Consider the following 23,419-nt stretch of genomic DNA (forward strand, 5'->3'; position numbering starts at 1 on the left):
TCCATCCTTCCTGTACAAAGTGGGCAGAAGCTTCTTCAAGCATCACGTTCTCGCTCGGCTGCCGGGCTCAGCAGCTGCCGCCTCCCCGGGCTCCGCAGCTGGCTTTCCCCGGGAGCAGGACACTAGCCGCTCCGCATCGGAGGCAGCGGGATGCCGCTTCCATATCTCTGCAGGGAAAGGGATGTTAGGGAAGGGATGGAAGTTCCCAGCAGCATTTTAGAATTTCACTGTCCCCTCGCTCGCCTTATCTCTTCTCCTTGACTCTCTTTGGAAAGGGGAAAAAGAAAGGACAGAAATAAGGCAGGAGAACATGCCCCAGAATTTCTCTCGCACCCTTACGGACAGGAGGAGGCAGGGGCAGGCGGCGGGGCGCGGTCTCAGCCCGCCCCCCGCCCTCCCCTCCCTCTCTCCGGCTCTAGGTAGCGCCGCTCCCGGTGCCGGCCCCGCCGCCCCCGCCCCTCCGGCGGTGCCTCCTGCCCGCGGCTCCGCGCCCTCCGCTCGGCGGGGCGCACCGGCTACGGCGGGAGCTGGGGCTGCGTCCTGCTGCAGAACCTCCTGCCGCGAAACTGGAAAAGGAAGCGGCTTGTGCGCGCACGTTTGCCAGAGATTAGAGCTGCTGGAAGGAATCTGGACTTTATCCCCCGCCGCTGCCTCCTCTGTTAGCTGCCTGCGGCTTCCTGAGGTCAAACGCTCCTCAGGTTTGTACCCAGGTACACGGGTCCCTGAAAACTTTGCGTTAAGTAGATGCCAGCGCTCCCCACAGAAAACGCACAGGTGGCACAGCCCTCTCCAGGGTGCATTCCCAATTTTCAGCCCTGCAACTTGCTATCATGGGTATTGCCTCCAGAGATCTTTTCAATCGAGTGTCTCCTTGACCTTGAGTTGTAAAGTTATTTTACTCAATTCGCTAGGGTGCTTTCCAGAGGGTTGATCATTATTATATTGTTATGAACAATCCTTTGGGGTTCTTTCAGTGTTTTCAGCTTAATGCTCCTTAATACAAACCAGGGTTAGAGGCAACAACAAAAGCTTCAAACATGATTAAATCTAAGAAGGGAATTGGTCAATTTGAAGCTGTTCAATCTTGGAATTTTTTTTACACGTTCCCTGTGCTGCTTCTCAGCGTTTCCTATACTTACATCCTGACTTTGGAGGGATTAACTCCTGGTGTTCTGTAGCATGAAGCATGAGGGTCACCTTGAGAAATGAGCTCACTTCTGGCCAAGTCTGCTGAGCAGCAGTTCCAAAGACACCTTTAGCATAAAAACAAGGAATCCATTGGCTTGACAAAAAGCGTCTTTATATCTTCCCTCACTTAATGCCCATTACTCACTTCACATGACAGTTTTGTGTTGCCTCATCCTCAGTCACTCATCAAATGCAGGGAAATTCCACTACATACTGGACCTTTTACAGGAGTCGCTAAATGGTCAGAGGGAGCCCTTTCTTGAGTGGATTTGTACCACAGTGCGTTCTGGAAACAGTGGATTTGGCCAAGAATTGCTCAGTTAATTAGGAGCAAATCTCCTATATCCTCCTAGCAAAGGAGGCAGATGATCAGGGCAAGAGAGGATGGAAATAGCTTAGATGCTACAGCATGCAGTAACTCTCAGGCAGCACTGGCAAAAAGGAGCAAGACAAAATTAAAGGATGGGAGTCTGCTGGAATTTAGAACCACTTATTCCAGTGAAAACATGAGGAAAGGATATATTGGAGGCAGAAAAAATCAGAAAAAAGCACAGAAGATCTACCAGCATTCACATTCAGAGATATCTGCTCCTTAGTCAGGAGTAGACAGGTTGTTGATGCCCCTTGAGAGCTCACCTATTCAGCCCTTTAGACCTGGAAAGAAACAGCCTCTGACAGATACTAACAGGGTTTAAAACCTCTCGCAAAAGCCTTTACTGGATTTCTCTCACAGAAGCTTTAGTTGCTTCCCTCTCAAGGCAAGGCTTTCCTAGATAAAGTGATTTTAAAGGAAACACAGACCAGTGCACCAAAACCAACAGAAGTCCAAGTCCAGTACTTGGTTTCTGGAAGAAAGATGAACTGTGTATATATATATATGATACAGCATATAAGATATATGTATGAGCCTGTATGCATAAGATATAGCAAGTTTTGCAGTTGTCTCCTCTGTTGTGAGTCCCTCTTTTGGAACTATTTCTTTCTTGCCAAGACTCCCCATTTTTCTGGCACATGGAATGTCATTTTCTTGAGAGAGGTTCATCTCAAATTCTCAAAAGCTTCTCACCTCTACACAGCCCTCTCCAAGGTGGAGAGGAAGACCAAGAAGGAAATTATACCAATATAACTATGGTAGTTTAGATAGGCAACACAGCTAAAGATAAGGTAAAACAGATCTTGAACTTTCTTGTGTGGACAAGTTTGAAGTAGTTGCAAATACCCCAGTCCACTGTTTAACACAGATCACCTTCTCACCCCAACACAAGTACAGTTTTATAATAACTCTATGATTCCCAACAGTCTTTCTGTCTTGATTTTTCCAAATTATTCTGTATTGACCCTTCTGAATAAGAAGTACCATCTTCTAAAATGCTCTTGGCTTTCTGGAATTCAACCCATTTCTCCTGAACTGGCAGGACTGCTATTCTTCAAAACCAGCTGAAATATGAGTGCTTCCTCCATAGAGACCTTCAGTGAAAGCTTCAAAAGAGAGGTAGTTAATAGCAATCATAGCCAGAGCTGGTATAATACTCGAGCTGTGAGGAACAGGAGTAAGATCAAGGAATTCCAGCAGATTTGTTTAAATCCTGTAAATCCGATTTAGGAGGGGAGAACAACTAGTCAGCTTTTGTTTAATTCCCCACCACGCAATCACATACAAGTCTCTGCAGCGACGTTCTTAACCAGTGTGCTCAGCACCAGAACCCAGTTTTCTTTTATTCCTCAGCAACAGCATCGTGGGGTGGTACAGGCCCTGAACTCAGAGAGGACAGCGTCATTCACTGCACTTACACATGTGAACTATTAATGGAACGACTCCCAGTACATCACAGAACACATGTAAACACCCAATGTAAGCTTAACATGCTAGTGAAACGGCAACAGCTCATATTGCTAAGGATGATCAGGTTTTTTGGTTACAGTATGGGATCCTGAGCCAAAAGAACCACTAGAGTACTGTTGAAAGCAGCACTGTAAGACCTGAGTGCATCTGAAAAGCATTCTGCTTCCTTCCTTCTTCCTCCAAATAAGTCACTACCTTCAAGGACTGGAAAACTTTAGCATGGTAATTTTAAGCTTACTGTAGACATGTAAAAGGTCAGAAAAAACCTCAAACAATTGAACCTGTGAAGTTCACCGTGAAGAAGTAAAATCCAAAAACTGATGTCCAGATTAGTGGGAGCTGCACAAAATTTCAAAAGCAAAAATAGAACAAAAAAGTATTAGTTTCTCGATTACGGCCTCTTATATAAGACAATTCTTTAGACACTAGAATTTGGTACTTTTAGCAGAGCTGCTAACTTAAGAGGCACAAAACTATACTTGTACTGTACATTTTAATAAAAAGAAAGAAAAACCATCAACGGAAGTGAATTTAGAATCCATTAGTTCCTCACTCCCTGCTTAGCTTGTCACCTTCAGAAACAAAGAATTAGCATGTAGCTCTCATTCTCAGAGAGCATCTTTTAGACTGAAAATCCAAAATGTCACAGAACTAAAGTGTTTTCCTACACATATGGACACCATGTTCCTACTGACCTCAGATCCTCTGAAGGGCCTGTTCATGCCATAATAGCAACAACAGAATAAGCTACCCTGCGGGATAACTCACTAATGAGCCATTGTAAGGAACAGTTAAATGAAAATTGCTTCAAAATCTTGAAAGCATACACTTGAGCAATATTTATGTGATGAGTAGGTATCGGCCTGGAGCTCCAGAGGAGTCGGCTCCAGCTCCATGCAAACTCTGCACTCCCAGGTGGGTCATCACAGTCTCTGTGTGCCTGAGTCCCCTCTTACTCTTTGCTTTTTCTTTATGCCCCTAAGAATTACAGATATAAATGGCTATCTATCTCCTTAGTTCTCTGGGGCACTGTTGTTTCCTTACGAATTATGTACTGGTCCTAAAACAAGAGGGACCTGCCTGTAGTCTTGTGATACTCTAGTGAAAAAATAACAAATCAAAACTAATAATTAATTACATTATTTCCATATCAGTCCATGCTTGAACTGTCTCTCCTTCTTTTAGTTTTTTTACCAAAACAGTGGAATGTTTTGTTGTAGATTGAGTCACCCAAGCCAAACAACAGTCTTGTATTATTTTATTATACTACAGACAACATAATTGATGGCACCATACCTGTCCCACCTGCAAATCAGAGGGCCTAAACCACAAGCTTCTGTGTTGAAGTTATATTTGATCCTTACCAATGTATTGTGTATTAATAAGGTATTTTGCTGGACATTTCTTTGTCATTCTACAGCCTTCTTGCACAGCAGCAGGAACTGAAAAAATTTCAAGAGGAACCAAATTGTGTATACACAATGTAGGAATACAAGTAACAAGATTACTATCAGTTTAATTTGGCTCAAAGTCTGGGCCTGAGCACTTTTTGACAGCAGCCCAGAAGCTAGGTAGGAAGCTTATACGTGAGGAAAAGTGACCCCCTAACTGCTAGAAAATGCACTTCCATGAATTCCTAGAAGTTTTTATCTCACAGTGAGGACATGACTCCACACTGTGGCTAGCTGAACAACACACTGCAGAAATCCTAAGATCGCAACATCCAAGAACCTCCCGAACAAAGGCAGCTGATGGCCAGGATGGGTGTCTTTCACTCTGGAAAGAAGGGTGTGTTCAAGATCTGTACAGCAGTCCTGACAGACACCACTTGACATGGAACACTCACTGAAGTCTGCTTTTCACTTTTTTTTCCAAAGACTCCAACTTTCATTGCTTGTCCACAGTCCCTTTGGTAAAGAACATTATACATAACGTGTGATCTGAGGAAACCTCCTCAGGAGCTTGTTCACTTTGGCTGAAGTGAAGTTTCCCCTTGGTGACAGGGTGTCCTCGTTTTGAGCCTTGCGCTCCTTCTGAAACAGAAGAAGAAACCACACAATATTAACTCTGTTTATTTCCCCATTTGACTCTCTCTCACCAAAGGTAACTACTAATTGTACTGGGATGTTTCTTTCAGAAGAATGCTGGTTTTTTTAAGGAACACTTAAAATACCACTCAGCTCAATAATCACAAGGCTTTCAAAAGCTGATGGCCTTAAAATGGTGAAGTTAATGAATTACTGACAATTTTCTAAGACAATATTCTTTCATATTCTTAGTTAACAACATTACAAACTTATAGTAACAACAAAGATGATTTTTTCTTTTTGATTTCTGTTGTTCATTTGTTCCCTTTATAACCTACAAAATAAATTGTGGACAATTTTTTGTTTATGCTGTCAAACAGCAACAGTAAATATCTGTTTATTAAATGATAGTAGTATTACTGAAAAAAAAATGAAAACCTGATATCAGTTTAAGGACAAGTTTAGTCCATGTACTTACCTTTAGTCTGCTTTTGAAACTAACTTGATTTCAAGTTTATCTTGTAGCTGGAAGCCTCTAATTTCCAAACAATATGAAATTTATTTTTCAAGAAAATGACTAGCCTTTAAAGTCAGAAACAGCCTAAAAGAACTCCTGATTTTCATGTATCCTGAAAATCCTGTTTGTTATGAGGATTACTGAAACCACTGGTTATTTCTCTACCACCTTGGCTCCATCCCCACCCCTGCAGGCACAAAACTATTTGTAGATTCATGACAGATTGGAATTTGGGAATCCTAACTTAGCACCCCCCCAGTGTGTAGATAATGCAGGTATTGGATCAGTAGCTGAGTCAGCTATTTCTTAATTTTATGAATCACAGCAGTTACAGAAACTTACCTACATTCCAACTCTCCCCAATTACAACATAATCCACAACACTCAATGTACAAATCAATGCTCTACTAAACAGCTCCAAACTGTATTCTCTCTCATTCAAAACTATAACGGAACATGGAGAACAGCAGTGACTGTTATTGCTTAATTAGTGCTGAAACTTTAGAGATTAAAAACTGGAAGAAATCAAAAGAAATGGCCTAGGTTGGGGCCAGTTGCCAGCAACTGAGCTCTACTTCAAGAATCTGACAACACAAAAAGGACTGGATGTGACCATAGTTTCATCCTTAATTATAAGGTATCAAACATCCAGTGGCTTCCTACGTGCCTTTATTTTAATTTAACTTCCGTGTTCAAAATGGAAGGACTGTATGTTTGATTTACATCATTCTGCACCTCTCCCACGGCTCAAATGAGTTGCAGCACCAATCAGATTGTTCAGAGAACATTATTACTACTGGCACACAAAAAATGATCGGGGTCTTCTTCCTTCCCTGCTACGAGCCTTAAAGTACACAAAAGAGGCCTTAATTACTTCTGCCTTTGCCACGCAGTCATAGAACACGCGGATCTCCTCGGCACAAGCGGCATCGTTGAAGTCATTCTGCTTCCAGCAGGCCATCATCACCGACATCTCCGTAACGCACGTCGCCTCTAGAGGGGAGAGACACAACCACAAATCTCAGGTGTTTGGGATTTCAAGCAAACAGCCACCACGGGGCATAAATCTGCAGAGAGAAGTTTAAGATGGGGTAGAGGCAGGTGAGAAAAAACAACATTTAAGTAAAGATCTCATCTTTGTTTTGTGCAGAGATGTTGCCAGCACAAGGACCGGCACCACTGCAGCCATGCAACAGCAGATTGAATTCTTAAGGTAAATGCTATGCTGGTAAGTAATGAAGTATTTCACATGCACGATTCACATACTGAACATCACAAGATGCAAACTGTTGTTGTACGAGAAAGCAATCTCGTCAGAAGATGCGCGTCTGCTGATTCTCCGGCACCAACCGGGCCCCTGTCCCCCACCGCTGCCCCGCAGGGCACCAGACGTTTCACGGCCTGGCGCCGGCAACTCACCTCCCGCCTGCTCCCGGCGGTTCGCTACCTTGTCGGCCAGCACCAGCGGCCGGGTCGGACGGAGAACTGGGGGCCGCTTCTTCTGCCGCCACTGCCCGGAGACCCAGCGGGTGACCCAGGCCGGGTACACGGGCGCCGCCATGCTCTTTGCGACAGGCCGTACGGCGAGTGGGCCCCGCCCAGCCGGCCCGCGCGGGCGCTGCCGGTGCAGCGGCGCTGTGGCCGCGGCCCTGCTGGGCGGGGAGCGGCAGCGCGGCCGCGGCGCTGGGGCGGGGGCGCCGGCACGCGTTGAAGGGCACAGCGCTCTGTTGGTGCTGCGACCGCGGCTCTGGCCCCCGGCCCGTTCTCCAGGCCTAGGCCGCGAAATTAAATCACTGCTCACGGTTTCAGCGTTAGATCCAACCACCCAGTAACGACCCCGGCAAGTCACTTCTCAGAACTGTTGTGCTGCAAACCCGGTGACGGAGCGCACGCTTTTCAGCCAGTGCACAAGAAATCGTGGTTGTTTAAAATAATTCAAACAGAATTCCTTTGAACTGTATGGAAACTCTTTGTGGTGCTTGGAACAGCACCACCTCACTCTCAGCCCTTCATCTCTCTCCGCTGCACCCTACCGGCTGGATCCCCGCACTGGTTACTGCTGTTCCTACCGCATCTTCCACGGAGCTGCTGCTCGGGAAACGGCAGCGGTGTCCGCAGGGCCTCCTGCTCGGAGTGCACAGTCCGGCCGTGCCCACAAGTTTCTTTCCTAGTGTAGGATTTAAATCCCTGGGAGTCCTCAACTCATCTGGGCTGATTCTGGAGCTCCTACGTCCCCAGCTGAAAGGACGGGTAATGCAGGAGGCGCAGAGACATTTCAGGCCTGGGGTACACATCGATTTCTGCACAGCACGTGGGACAAGCTGGATGTAGAGAAACGATAAGTTAGACGTCGCAGTGGGCACTTAAAATACCCAGATGCTTATCATTTAGTGGCCACTAAAAAAGCCACCTTATTGCAGTCTCAGAGCTCCTTCAGGCACCACCAGTTTCCCCTGTGCACTGGAGGACATTGCAAGAACCACTTTTCTTCTGTAGGAATGTCGTGACAATTTTTTGTATAGGACATTGCTTTGGATGTAAAGAATATATTCAACCTCCTAGCTGTGCACATAAAAAAAAGGCACTCCACTTGCCTCTGCCCAGTATCATTATAGAATTTACTGCATCTGCAGATTTAATATATATTCTGGCACATCTGATTCTATAATTATTTTTGTGTTATTGTTAAAATATTATTTTCTTAAAAGTCCAATTTAAAGAATATGAGAAGACATTTTTGAGTGAACAAAAGTTTTCTTTCGGTCCTCTTTAGAAGCAAATTTCCATTTCTTTAGGTTCAAATTCAAACAGTCTGTCTGGAAGTTCTGAAACATTTTAGTAAGAGGGATGTCACCCTAATTCCATTTTTTCTGATGGGACAGGCAATGAGCTACGGTTCTAGCTTGGCTACCAGTGGAGAAGAAAAACAACCTGACACCTTCAAATTAGGCTTGAGGGCTTGCATCCTGCAACTCTAAACTTAAAAGCAAATCCAAGACAGGGAGAAGAAGTACTTTCCGGTATTCCAGTTCATGTGAGGTTTGGCTGCTTTTGGTTTTTCCTCTTCTAGTTACCCCTACGGGTAGGCACTTCTCTCTGCTGCACTTGGCTGCTGCAGTTACTAGCTAGACTTGCACAGGAACAGTAAAATGTTGCAAATACTAGGACACAAGCTGAACTGCAATCCCTGTAAATCAGCCTTCCTGTTTCCAAATTACATTAGCTAATGGTGGCAGCACCTTCAGGTACATTCACCTTCAAAAGCTGCTCTCTCTTCTAAGTAATTCCAAGAAAAATGGGGGGGAGGCTGAGAAAGAAAAAGGCAAGCTACACAACAATAATTGTAAGAGCTTCCTGTCAGCTACTACCATCTGCATTAGAATATCTTTTTTTTTGGCATTCAGCCTGGGATTAGAGCATCAGCCTGAGAAATTCCTGAGCAGACAGAATAAGGTATGTGATGGTGTCTGCACACACCATGCAGAGATGTCTGAAGCAAGACACAAACATTAGTTTTAAGAGAGAATGTGGAACTACAGAAGAGGTGTGTTACTCAACAGCCAAATTTTTTCAATAGCCTGCATTTTGTATAGCTGATAGCACACAGACACGGCTAGGGGGGACAGAATTGCTGACTTTTCAGGGACAGTCAGAAACGCAATTCCTTCAACATACAGATGAGTGAACCCCACAGATACTTCACCGTGAATCCTGAATGCACAACTGTAAAGAACATGTAAACTAACTGCATTCACAACTTCTTTACTTGAATCAGCATAGTTAAAGCTGAATCCTAGCCTGCGTTTCAGCTAGTCAAAACCAAAATAACCACAGAGATTACACTATTAGTATTAGATTCGAAAAGAATCTATATGACAACTGGAATAAATGGCAGTTATGATGCCATAGTAAATGCTATGCCACAATTAAATATAATGCTAACAATGCTGTAGTAAAATACACCCTTAAAATGAGTCTGATGCCTTAAATACCTCTAGGAGGTAAGAAATTGCACCATGGATCCTTTGCTTTCTGAAGTAACTACGTAAAACCTCCAGACACTCCTAGAGAAACAAACCAAAACCAAACCAAACCAATTAGGGGATGAGGCTAAGAAGTCAGTTGTATTGGGAGAACATATGGATAGAGTTGATATCCATGTCTTTCTGAACTGCTTAGATCCAGCTTTAAGGTAAATTCCAGTATATTCACTCCAGTTTATCCTGAATGCCCCAGTTCTCATAAACCTCATAATATCATCACCTACCACAGTCTATTCTCAGCTGTCTCACCGTGACCTCCTTAAAGTCCAGTTTCATTGGAGATGCCTTAAAAGTTAAAGAACCCCCACTTTAACTTTAGTAGTGAAACTAACCAGTTTGCTAAGATTCGAGCCAGTTCAGACTTCTCTTGGTTGAGCTATTGTATTTGGACAGTATTAGCACTTAATGCTCTTACTAGCACAAAGGGATTCATTAGAACAATGACAAATGCAATTGCCTTTCTGACGTGTTACGCCCCACCCCAACGCTAGCCTACCTTATCCTGAACTATGTCAGTCAGATCAGCCTCCCTGAACCATTCTGTCCACTTGACTAGTTCTGAGCTGACATCCCCAAACCCTAACTCCCAGATCTACTCAAATCCAGCCCATTTCCACTGCAAATTACCTGATGCCTCCTTCTTTGCTCAGAGTTGCCACAAACTATCTTGACCTGCTCTGATCCATACCAAGATCCCCAGAACCATCTCTAGCTGAGACCCTTCAGCCTTCGATGGGTCTCTTCTGCAGGAAAGAAGGTATACAACAGCATGCAAATTAAAATGCCAGTCGTGTCAGAGCTCTGGAACAAATCCTGCAGCTCCATTCTTCTCCACCTTTCCCAGCCCCTCTGCAGGACCATGTGTCTCTCACTGCCAGCTCTGAGACACTGAATCATAAGAGAAGTGCAGTTTGTTAAAGCCTGACACAGGCTTTGGCACAGCTGGTCATATCACTAAAAGCATTTTTGCCTCTGATTAATTTAAACCTGTCAGTAGAGGCCTCTGGGCAGAAGGAAGGAACCTGCCACCCTGTATGTTTCTGATTAATACAACTTCTCAGAAGGTGCCTGGAGATCCATCAACAATCTTAATTAAATTCAAGCAAATGGACGGCAGCTATCATTAAGGGAGTGGCTCTCTTGGGACAACGGCTGCAGAGTGGGTGTGCAGGGATGTTAGGCAGGCAGATGGCTGCTTGTCTAACGTAGCAAAGCCTGTTTAAACAGTGATGTCCCTGATGGCTGTGTTTTAATTCAATTTATCCTGCTCCCAGTCCTTTAGGAGTTATTCCTACACACCTGTCAAAACTACCCTCTACCAAGGTGCAAGAGGGGCATTTTCTCTGTGATTCTCCAGCTGCTGCACTTCGCAGACCACTTCCAGGGAAAAAATACCATTCTCCTTTCCCTCCAAAAATACATATCCACTGTGGCTTGGCTCTCATTCTACCTACCATCAGAGGGGACCCAGAGATCCTTCTGTCTGAAAGTACTACAGGGACAGAACTAAGAAAAGGCAACTCTTTTAGTTCTGGAAATTATCAATGTTAGGTATCAATATTCTTCAGTGAAGTTACTGGCTTCCTAGAAATTGCAGTCTTTGCTAAAGGACAGACAACATAGTCTACTAGTTTAGTATATAAAATAGCCAGCTGCTTACTGAAAAAAGAGGCTGCACCTGATATCAGTTTTGGCAGGAAAATGAGAGTGGTAGCTTGTCCAATGCAATTAATTGGATTGCTAGATTTTTAACCTTCTATTTGACATTTGCTTTTCCTCTCTCACCTCTCAGAGGACATAAACTTAGCCTAGCTTGTCAAGTCAATTCTGACACACAGCATCAATAGAATCTATTAGTGTTTCATATCAGCAGTAATGAGGAGATATCTATTTTTAGAATATTAATGCTAGTGAATAAAGCCATCCTGACGGCTTTGAATTCCTCTCTCTAGCCACACAGTAAACAGGCAAAATGCATGACAAACAATGAAGTGACTCACCCTAGTTAGTAGAAGCCCACCAAAGGGTTTACAGAGATCATCTCTTTATCATCCTCAATATTCTATATCTTTGCTAAAATTCCCAGTTGTGTATTTTTATGAGTATGGGCACCTGCACTGTAAGAACTTCATTAAGAAAGATGTTGCATATACTGTTCAGTTGAAGTATCATATAAGCTTTCCAGTAGTCACAACACGAGTGATGACATTCAGCCACCATCTACCTGGTTCGGATTTAAAGAAGCGAAGTGAGAAATCCAGTTAGCAGTCAACACCACAGATCAGAAAGCTTTTTCCAAAATATTAATAGTTGCTGCAGTGACCTTCCTCCTTGTCTGCATTCACGTTACTTGCATTAGGAGAAAGACAACTAGGATTGTAAATTGAACTCGCTTTGGCTAAGATTGGCAGTAGTCATTTGACATTACATAACAATACTTTCAAATGCATTATTCGGTAAATTAATCGCAAACTCTTCAAGGGTATGAGACTCAGCTTCTCCTCCTGCCTCATCCAAGTAACAGCAGAGAGATGAAAGCAAAGCCCTGGGGGGAGAACCACCTTTAATTCAACATTTTGCTGTGCAGAGAAGACGATGTTGTGAAGGTCGGTCAGGAGCTGGAACAGAACCGCAACCACAACTCAGCCAGCTGGGGCGGGTTCCCACCTCTCCTGCCCCTGAGGGGTTTGCCTGGCAGCTGTACGACTTATTCATACTACGCACTGGAAGAAATATTTCAGCCTTAATTCTTGCACACCACACACAATAACTGAAACACATTTAGTATATTAATATAGGCAACAGACTGTTTATAAACAAACTGTTTATAAATCACAGTATCACAGTATGTTTGGGATTGGAAGGGACCTCAGAAGATCATCTAGTCCAATCCCCCTGCTGGAGCAGGAACGCCTAAGTGAGGTCGCACAGGAACATGTCCAGGTGGGTCTTGAATGTCTCCAGAGGAGACTCCACAACCTCCCTGGGCAGCCTGTTCCAGTGCTCTGTCACCCTTACTGAGAAGAAGTTTCTTCTCAAATTTAAGTGGAACCTCTTGTGTTCCAGCTTGATCTCATTACCCCTTGTCCTATCATTGTTTGCCACCGAGAAGAGCCTGGCTCCATCCTCGTGGCACTCACCCTTTATATATTTATAAACATTAATAAGGTCCCCCCTTAGTCTCCTCTTCTCCAAACTAAAGAGCCCCAGCTCCCTCAGCCTTTCCTCATAAGGGAGGTGCTCCACTCCCTTAATCATCTTTGTTGCCCTACGCTGGACCCTCTCCAGCAATTCCCTGTCCTTCTGGAACTGAGGGGCCCAGAACTGGACACAATATTCCAGATGGGGTCTCACCAGGCCAGAGTAGAGGGGAAGGAGGACCTCTCTCAATCTACTAACCACCCCCCTTCTAATACACCCCAAGATGCCATTGGCCTTCCTGGCCACAAGGGCACAGTGCTGGCTCATGTCATCCTGTCGTCCACCAGGACCCCCACGTCCCTTTCCCTACACTGCTCTCTAATATGTAATTTCCCAACCTATACTGGAACCTGGGGTTGTTCCTGCCCAGATGCAGAACTCTACACTTTCCCTTGTTAAATTTCATCAGGTTATTCCCCGCCCAACTCTCCAGCCTGTCCAGGTCTCTGGATGGCAGCACAGCCTTCTGGCCTGTCAGCCACTCCTCCCAGCTTGGTGTCATCAGCAAACTTGCTGATAGTACACTGAATTCCCTCATCTAAATCGTTAATGAATATATTGAATAATACAGGCCCCAGTACTGATCCCTGAGGCACTCCACTAGATACTGGCCTCCAACTAGACTCCGCACCATTGACTACCACTCTCTGGCTTCTCTCCTTAAGCGAGTTTGTAACCCACCTCACTACTCTATTGTCTAGACCACACCTCCGCAACTTAGCTGTGAGGATGCTGTGGGAGACTGTGTCAAAGGCTTTACTAAAGTCAAGGCAGACCACATCCACCACTCTGCCATCATCCATCCACCTTGTTACATTCTCATAAAAGGCTATGAGGTTGGTCAAACATGACTTCCCCTTGGTGAAGCCATGCTGACTGCCCCTAATAACCCTCTTATCCTTGATATGCCTTGAGATGGCACCAAGGATAAGCTGTTCCATTACTTTCCCAGGGACAGAGGTGAGGCTGACCAGTCTATAGTTACCCGGGTCCTCCTTCTTGCCCTTTTTGAAGACTGAAGTGACATTTGCTTACAAAGCAACAGCCTTCTATAGTACCTACATAACACAACCAAAAAAAATTGTTTTAGAAAATCCGTGTAGGACTAACAAAAAACCCCTTTTTGACTGGCGACTGTAAGATACTGAGTACAGATAATAAATAGTGATGAAGGAATACTTAGTTGTGAACTAGCAAATTAATGAATCAAGGTCCCAAATAATAAGTTTTTATCTGGTTTGCTAGCTACTCCTAAGTTTGTACCACCATATCTTCAATTCTATTGTTAGATGACAAATGTGCTCATTTTGCTGCGCAGGAAGGCAAAGTGAGGCTTTAGGAAATCACTAGTCAAGAACTAAGCAGGTGCTATGACACACAAGCTTATATTGGTATTTCCTTCCGTTATTCCTGCAAGGACAATACATTAAAAGCAGCATGTCTCATTTTGGCAACAGCAGATAAATTATAACAAATACCTGGACTTGGTTATAAATACCACACTTCTAGAAAATCTACTTAAATTCAGAATAAAACAGCAAAAGCAGTATCTGGTTCTTATTTTTTATGTTTAGTATAAAAAGCAAGATCAGAATTTTTTCTCCTGCCTATCCCACCAAACACTTGAATAAGAAAGGGGTTTGAGATATAGCTAACTAACAGAACCATGCAAAGACAACTGAACGATTTTCTATAGATACATGAAATGAAGAGAATCTGAAGTAATTGAAGGGATTAATTTGAACAAAGTATTGAAAGATCATTAAACTGTTCAGTAGAAGTTGATATTCAGAACTAAAGAAGCCTTAGTTTGTTTTATCTTAATTTACTTCTCAAGCGCATTGTGGCCACTTCAATCCTGAATACACATATCTGTACTCTTAATCTGATTTGAGTAAGCCACTTCAACAATTAATTTGGATCTATTAACTTTGGTATTCATGTCTCCTGAGTAAATGAAAAAAAAAAAAAAGAATGTAAACTGTGTTTCTGCACAATATCAGGTAATACGCTTTCTGGTGTGAAATGACTTCGCTCAAAGTTGTGAATTAAATAATTTAGTCTCTCATCCCATCGTAGGTATCACCTGGTAAATTACCAAAAGAAATTAGGCAGTGACCTGCCCATAAGCTATTCAGTTACCCTGGAAAGTAGGAGTATTTGAGGCATGCTTACTTGGGGAGAAGAGACTTTATTGCTGCAATGTCATAAGGCACAATTGCTCTCCACAGACACTTGTCTTTTGCAATTCCTTCACTGGAAAAGCTATTTGTTAAAATACACCATAATGAGGAGAATAAATGACTGATAAAATACTTATAAAAATGATTAATATTTTTGAGATTAAGAAAAATCCCTGAAATAACATAGGACATTTGAGCAAGAGTCTGAAGACGTGTTCCTCTGAAGCCATGTAAGCCACAAGGAAACTATAACAAATGCAAAATGAGTAAATTCCTGTTTTCCCCCACATCTTGACACCTGCAAGTCAGGAGCGGCTTCACACCACAGAGCTGAAATCCAAATCAAAGCAGTTGCTAAGATCTCCACTGCTGAAATCCAATCACAGCAGAAACTTACTTCATGCACCGGAAAAAATAGTCTCTGTGAGTTTTTCTTCTATTTCAAGGCAAACATTTGGAGCGAGGTAAAAATTTGCAGTCTCAACTTTCAAAGCAATTTTCACATCAAGCTCTTACAAAGATGGGTCAGTGTTGCCTCGTCCTCTTGAGAAAAATCTCATGCATATAGTCCCAAAATCTTCCCTGATGCGACTCATTGCGATGAATCATAGCAGTGAGGGCCTCACCCTGATCAAGGCTTTGCCAATAATCCTGCAGCCACATCTCTTTCCAACTGAAATAAAGAGAGACACCACCATAAACCATTAAAACAACAAATGAGTCTGCAGCTGTAATAGCACTGAAACAAGTTTTTTTCTTTCGCCTAAGAGCAGAACAGGCCCAGAGATGGTCATGATAAGGTATGTTGTTACCATGCCATTGTGCTCCAAGTCATTTACAGAAACTTGCTATGAAAATTCTCTACAGAAAATATAAATTCACTATTAGCTTTACAACACTCTAGAAGTATCAGCATGTGACTGTAGAGTTAACCAAAGAGATGAATAAAAACTTCTATTAAAACAAAATCTAGCACAAGTCCTTATATGATTTTGAGAGTAGCCTTCCATGGCCAGTATGCATACAACAGCCTAAGAATCAATTCTTTTTTCAGATAAACTATTTAACAATTAGGAAATGACAGCTACTCAGTACAAAATCAGATTATACATGGCAGAGACAGAAAAAATCATTATATCCCTCAACCCCGACTCTATTCTTTATATCCAGACTACGTGGTTGAGTATACGTTTTCTCTTGTTCAGTGCATTCATTCTCAAACTTTTAATAGCACAGACTATATCACTGCGATTTTCAGCAATTCCCGTTCATGATCATGTGGCCTACTTCTCTCTTTGTGTTATATCAAAGTATGGCAATAATTTATTTATCTCTTCTTCATTATATCTGCTACCCAGCCACATAAGCCCATCACAGATTTTGAAAAGGAGGACCAAACACGATGCTCTTCTAAATCTGTCCATATGAGTTACCCAATACTTGTTAACTTATATACAGAACTTGTCACTTCTTCTCCCTCCTGATCACAGAAATAAGTACAGTGCCTTCTGTATTTGCTCTATGCACCATATATTAAAGCCAGCATGGCTGCACTGCTCAGAAGCAGACCTCACCCACTGCTCCAGGACGACCAAAACAGCGTACAGCTTGTCTGCCCTGGGCATTAGTTTCCTGTGGTCAGCAGCACCATCTGTGGTGGGACATTTCTGCAGTGTACAGCAACGGAGGCCTCAAAATAAACCTTTTAACACAGATTACAATGTGAAGGATGACACAGAGAGGCTTACTTCTGCATTTAAAAAAAGTCTGCCAAAAGTTTCCTTTGTAAAATGCAGCACTTGGACATACTATGAGATCACTTTGCTTACCAGCTAAATTCATTAACCTTTGATCAAGGACTGCCAACCATGAGTTACTTGTTTTTTACAGCACTGAAGGGCAAATGTTAGGAAAGTGAGTATACTTTCATTAAGTACTACACAGGACTCTAAATGGCAGTAGGTGATAGAAAAAGGAAAGTGTTTTCCAGCTGAACTCTGCAGAAGCAACACTGCAAGGAATTCCAGTATCCAAGCAAAGACTTCCACCAAAAACATTAAATAAGAACACTTTGGTATTTGTCTTTTTACACTGCTGTTTTTAAGAAAATAATTTCACTCTGATTCTGTAACTTGGAAAAAATTGGTACCCCACGGTGAACAAGACAGTACGAATATGCTGAAACTGCCAACTACATACACCTGAAATGTTATTGCCATGAGATACAGATCTATCTTTAATCCTGGCTGATTATCGGCTTCGATTGCAAGAAATGCCTTACAGTGTACACGTGGCAAAAGTTCTGTCAATTCAGCACATTCATCAACCCTAAAAAATTACATTTGGGAATAAGGGTTACAGGGCATGCAGATGCACAAGGTAACCATACTGTAATTGGGTACTTGCTCTAAAAATGCATAAACTCCAATTGCCTTTGTTGTTCTCCGAGTTCCAGAACCCCAAATCACAGTGTATGTCTACAGTCAGACCTAGTATGTTGCATATATTCTATCACTGATAACCTCACTAGGCCTGCATCATTTTTCCACAATAATGTTTTCTAAAGTAACAAGATACACAATTGACTGACCCAGCAGATAGCAATCTAAAGTGATCACACTGTTGATAATACGACTGCCACACTGACAAAATAAGAGCATGTCAACCTAATGCTTTGGTGGCAATTTTATGTTATTGTCACACCATTTACAAAATCATTTTCTGTTTTGAGGATAAAAATGGTGAAAGCTCAGATGCTTACGAGATAGAAACCACTGTATTCCACTGGACATCCCCTTGATCACGCCTTGGAAGGTATAGATACATGTCGTTCTAAAGTAGATAGCAGACAATGTAAAAGCTTCCCTGATACAATTTTTCCAGACATATGTCTATGACCAGGGGAAGAATAACACGCTGTGGTTCAATGAGACCTGGAAACTTCCATGGGATGCAACTGCAGCCTGGATTATGGACCAGCTGTTCAAATCTCCGTGCTGATGGCCACTGCACAGTATGATGGACTACCCGAGCTTCTCATTAAGTGCCACAGGCACGCGTGCTGTGCGTTGAAAGGTATTTCTCTGCTGCCACCTGCTGCTCAAGCAAATGAAAAGTAGAGAACAGTCTGATAGGGTAGGAGGATGCTGCATAGCATGCTGGAAGGGAAAAGCACGTTTTGCTACCGAGACTGAGAAAAGGTACTGCTATAAAAAATCTCCCATAATCAATCAACCAATAGAAAACAAAGGATTATGGGCCCCTTTACTTACAAGCATAACTTTTCAAGTAGTCAATATAAGAATCATTGTACTGTGAAAAATGCTTTTTAATGACAAGTTCTGTGAAACAGACATTTCCTAAACAAGATGGATGATCCCAGGCTTATTTTCCTTTTTTAATATCAGTTGGCCATTTTTGAAAGTGTCCAAACATAAGACGAAGTAGTTTTCCGCACCATATCCGCAAATAACTTAGTTCTGGGTTAGTGTACTTGAAACAATGGGTTCTACATTGTCAACACACTTTCTTTTCTTCTAACGTTTTAACACTCCTAAGCATTCAGTTCTTTGGTCCAGAAATTATTAACAAGGCTATAAACTGGGATAGAGTATATTAACAACTTCCTTTTGGATAGTGCATGAGATCTTCCCAGTATTTTAAAAAATTCCTTTATTTAATACCACGGTGGGACTGACATCAGAACATTGAAATCTTTGGTTGCACAGGTATGAACACAGGCAAGATCTGCCATAGCTGAGGGTTCATCTTTATGATGGCTGTCTGGTGGCTTATAGAATGTCAATTGCATGCACTTGAGTAATTACTTAAAAAGACAGAAATGCTTGCAGGTAATGCAAAGAAAAATGACAAACCTGGGGGATCCAAACTTTGCACCAGTAATGCACACTACAAAAAGTGCACACCTGGCTTATGGACTGCAAGAACCCTTCCTTCTAGAAACTGCAACTTCAAACACTGTCAAAGGAAAAACTCAAGGTTCGGGAATCCAAGCACCAACTTATTTGGTACCAATGCACGTATTAATGCTAAGTAGACTATGCAAGCAAAACTCCGTTCTGCCCATCAAAAGTGGTTGCCTGGGGGTTGGTGATGCTAGTTCCCTGCACACAGACTGCAGGGCAGCTGGCACTAGGCATGGCAAACTCTGGGCTGTGGGCCTGGGGGATTCCAAAACCAACAGCAACGCCTGCATTCAGAGGGGACAAGAAACTACGCAGCCTATTCTCTGTCCTGTGTGGCCCCTCTCCTAAATAGATGGAATGGCGTCCTTCAACACAAGCCAGAATTCTGTCACACAAAGCAACAAAGGGTCTTGTAAAGTATTCTAGGTGAGCCTAACTTCTGCTCTGAAGTCAAGAGGAGTTAACCAGGCCTGCACTGAACAGTGGCAACCCCAGTCTTAACATAGTCCTTTGTGATGAGGTATAGAGCTTCTTTCCCCCAAGGGCTACCAAGTGCTTCACCATCACTGTACTGAAAAACATACTGCAAAGAGGCTAAGACAGACAAAGGATAACCACATTGTCCAAGGTCACAGCGCATTTTAGACTATGGACACCTCAGGCTCCTCATTCAACCACTAACTGATACCGCCATCCAAGCCACTTTTTCAGCCTCAGTGTTACATAGTATTACCAGAACCACCATACGCTCAAGAGACAAAGTGTAACTGGAGATGTACTAAGAAATCCTTTAAATAAAAAGCATTATCAAAAGCTACAGTTTCTATTTATTTGGAGCTTCTTTTCCCTCAAAAAGCACAGTATTGGTACATTACCTGTCTCCTCCAGGGAGGTCTTCAACACTTCCAAACCCAGGGGTTGGCATAGGACATCCCATGTGTTTGGACTGAGCTATGCGAGGTCTGGGAGCTGGAATTTTCCCATGAGACTTTTTGTGTTCCTGCTCCTCTTTGATCCGTGTGTTCTCCCTGTCACAGATGAAACACTCGAAGCCATTCAGGTAATTGGGCAGAGTCATGTCATTCACACCCCACTCCCGCCTCTCCAAGCTCTCCAGCAAGAACTGGTTTTTGATTCCACCAAGGTTTTTATACTCTAGATACTTCATATATTCCTCTCCATTCTTGTCCAGGAAATCAAGATACTTTGCGAGCTCTTGGGGGCTGTCAAAGTCATCTATAAGAATGATGGAGAGGTTGTTTGGCATCCAGTCCCGCACAGCTGGGGAGCCTCGGTATACTGGAACAGCACCCAAATGCATTGGACGCCACAGCTTCTCCGTCATGTAGTCGTCACATATGGCATTCTCCAAGGCCAGATGAAACTTGTACCTGGCGATAAAAGTCATAAATTCAGAATCTTCTGTAGTGGCTGTAGAAGTGTCTTTCAGTCGCTCACTGGGAAGCTCACGGTTATGCAGGCATTTCCCATAGGAGTCAACCTAAAATAACAAGCAGCATCTTTACATCTTTGTTTGCCAGGAGCTTGTTTTCAGAGCTGATAATTCTTATAAAATTCCTACCTTTGATCAGTTCCCAGCCACCTCAGTTTATTTTCGTTTTCACTCCAAGTTTTCTCCTTTGGGACTATTCCTAGAATCCCATTTCCTAACATCTCTGGAGGAAACTGAGTGCTGTTTCAAAAACAGCACAAACTATGCTACAGATTGAGGGGGGATGAGGGAACGCAGGAAAAGGAAGATATCACCCAAATATGTATTTATTAGCAGCTAAATGAGAAACTGAGAGCTAAGAAAAGGCATTAAACTATCTCTATGTTAATTTAAAAGTCATCTTTCTACTTAAGAAAGACCCAGTAGTTTTCCAGTTATTACACACAGTTCCTGCCAGTCTCAGCATGGCTAGAAAAAAATTTTCCATTTGTCAGACTGAGAAAAATTGATGCAGGGAGACAAAAGAATACTGCCTAAAAATGAATGGCAATACATTTGACCTGGAATCTGCTTCACACTTCAACAACACACAGTCATACTTTAAGAATTATTTTGTCTTTGCTTCACTAATGACTACATGATGAACTTGCACAATAAATTAATTGCAACCAACAGAACTGGAAGAAATTACTAGGAAAAAGATATTTCAGCTAAAGACTAAAAACAGATACCTTTTTTCCTAATCCACTATCCTTCAGAATTTTTAAGAAAAAAAAAGCATCGAACTTTTTTCTGCTTGAAAGAACAACATTATTTCAGCTTATGAAGCTACTCTCCATCAGCTGTGCCACAGCAGTACAAGCCACCACAGGAATACCACGGTCCTACCCACACAGGTAAGGAGCAGATTCTCAAAATGCAGCAACCTGTCTTTTTATTGCCCGTCCCTACTTTCAAATGAGAGCAAAGCGTGAACCAGACAGCCTTCCTGTCCACTAACTTAAAGGTCCAGAGGTTTCAACAACTTCTTGGTCCACAAGACCAAGCTTATCTGGGCTTAGCCCACCTTGTGACTGATGCCCTGTGGTCAACTCCACAACTCACAGCTACCCCCAGGTGTATCTCCTGGCAGTGGTGCGGTCTAGACCGTGCTTTGGGGAGGAATACAACTAGTTTTTGTGTCCAGCTTGCAGTCAGCATGCATCCCGCTATGACTCACACCCCACCAAAACCAGGGGCAGGCAGGGCCCATTAAAACGCGGATGTGGAGGGGCCGGAGGGCTCAGCTCCCGCGGCAGCTCCGCGCCGGCCTCCCCGTGCGCGCACCCACCTGGATGTACTTCATGAGCTCCCGCACGTAGCGGTCCCGGTCCGAGGGCACGTCGCAGTGCGACTGCAGGTACAGCACCGGGCCGTAGCCCCTGCGCCGCCACGCGTCCTTCTCGGCCAGCGGCACGGCCGGGCCCCGCAGGTACCCCACGCCGGGCAGCCACTGCAGCGTCAGCGGGTAGTCGGACTCCCGACGGAACGTGGCCGTGTAGTTGAAGAGCTGGATGCCGGGCGGGTGCGAGAGAACGTAGTTGTTCATGGGGGACTCCTCGTGGAAGAGCGCCCAGGTCTGGTGGGGCAGGCGGGGCAGCGGCGCCTCGTAGGCCCTGAAGTCGGTGCCGTAGAAGATAAGGGCCTTGGTGCGGCGGTGCCGCGCCGCCCGCCGGCTGCGGGTGGCCAGGCAGGAGCCCCGCGGGCAGTCGATCCGCTCCGTGTCGCCGGGGAAGTGCGGGAACAGGCTCCCGCTCCACCACAGCAGGATGGGCAGCGCCTTGTTGCTCCGCGTGTCGTTGTTGCCGGGCCCGCGGTACGACGCGGCGGCCACGAAGGCCGCGCCCGGCGGGACGGCGTCCTGCGCCCACCCGCCCGCCGCGCACGGCTCCTCGGCGCCCGCCGGCCCGGCCTCCTCCTCCTCCTCCTCCACCGGCGGCCCGGCCGCGGCCAGCGCGGCCCAGCCCAGCGCCAGCATCACGCAGAGCGAAGCGCAGCCCCGCCGCGGGCCGCAGCCCGGCCTGCCGCCCCCCATGCCCGCCGCCCCGGGCCAGCCCCGCCCGCCCCGCCCCGCCCCGCCGAGCGGCCGCCAGGACCCGCCCCCGGGCCGCGCTCCGTCACGGGCCGCGCGCCCCGCCGCCGCGAGGGGCCGCAGGGGGAGCGAACCGCGGGCCCGCAGCGCAGCGGCACCACGGGCACCTGGAGAACAGCAACGCAGCGCGGCTGCGGAATCGCTAAAAGCTTCACGTTCATTCCTCAGCAGAGAACTTAATCGCAATACTTACCGTTCATAATACAAGTCGTTGGTATGGAGACAAGCAAAGACACATTCTGTATGAGGAACAGGTTAAAACATTGGGAGCTTCTTGCTGTCATTTGAAAAGTGGGGTCCTGACCCTGCTGGGGCATGACCGGGCAGCAGCCCAGACCACCCCCTGCCAGTCCATCAGCTCCCCCCACCCATCCCCGCGGGACATCCGCAGACTGGCGCTCAGCAGGGCCCCTGCCACAAGAACGCCCGCAAGCACAATTTACTCAACGCGGTTAACGTACAAGATGAACAAGGCCCATCATTGTCATGACATACCAGTTCAGTAGCAGATTTTGGACATAATGTGCATTCTGTAGAAGAGTTACTGCGAAAATATTCTACAGCAAACTAAGTAGTGTTGGGTATTTAGCAATGATTGTCTTGTGCTTTCATGCAGATGGTCGTAAAGTTAAAACAAATTGTGCAATATCAGTGTTCTACACTACGGGGCAGTTACACTGCTAGCTCACTCTGAACTTTATTTTTGCAATTAGCACCCTCTCTCCACCAAAAAAACCCCACCCAGGTTCCCTGCTATCTTAACTCTGAAAGAAGAGCTCTATTTCTCTGAAAAGTTAAGACTACAGAAGGCTTTAAGTTAATATTGTGACAAGATAAAGGTAATACTTTCCAAAGTAGACCAAAAAAACCCCAACCAGACTCCAGCTATGTTAGAGAGAAAGGAAAT

The 23,419-nt window shown here is 44.5% G+C and overlaps 1 protein-coding gene across 6 annotated transcripts; it reads right to left on the minus strand.

Moving 5' to 3' along the window:
• Positions 1-27: 27 nt before the first annotated feature.
• FUT11 (fucosyltransferase 11) lies at positions 28-22,447 on the minus strand. Of its 6 annotated transcripts, none has more exons than XR_013922341.1 (5): positions 21,712-22,447; positions 19,804-20,429; positions 6,450-6,568; positions 4,878-5,064; positions 28-167 (listed from the first exon to the last, which is right to left on the minus strand). XR_013922341.1 is itself a non-coding variant. In XM_080347568.1 (3 exons), exons 1-3 carry the CDS (start codon positions 22,396-22,398, stop codon positions 7,851-7,853), a joined length of 1,359 nt encoding a protein of 452 aa, XP_080203694.1. In that variant the 5' UTR covers positions 22,399-22,447; the 3' UTR covers positions 7,147-7,850. The 6 variants fall into 6 exon arrangements, 2 of the variants coding, with proteins under 2 accessions (XP_080203694.1, XP_080203693.1); XR_013922342.1 differs by lacking the exon at positions 28-167 and adding an exon at positions 3,356-3,370 and having other exon boundaries at positions 4,328-5,064; XR_013922343.1 differs by lacking the exon at positions 28-167 and having other exon boundaries at positions 4,318-5,064.
• Positions 22,448-23,419: the final 972 nt, after the last annotated feature.

The sequence above is a fragment of the Nesoenas mayeri genome, assembly GCF_963082525.1.
Source record: "Nesoenas mayeri genome assembly, chromosome: 7".
NCBI classification, from domain to species: Eukaryota; Metazoa; Chordata; class Aves; order Columbiformes; family Columbidae; genus Nesoenas; species Nesoenas mayeri.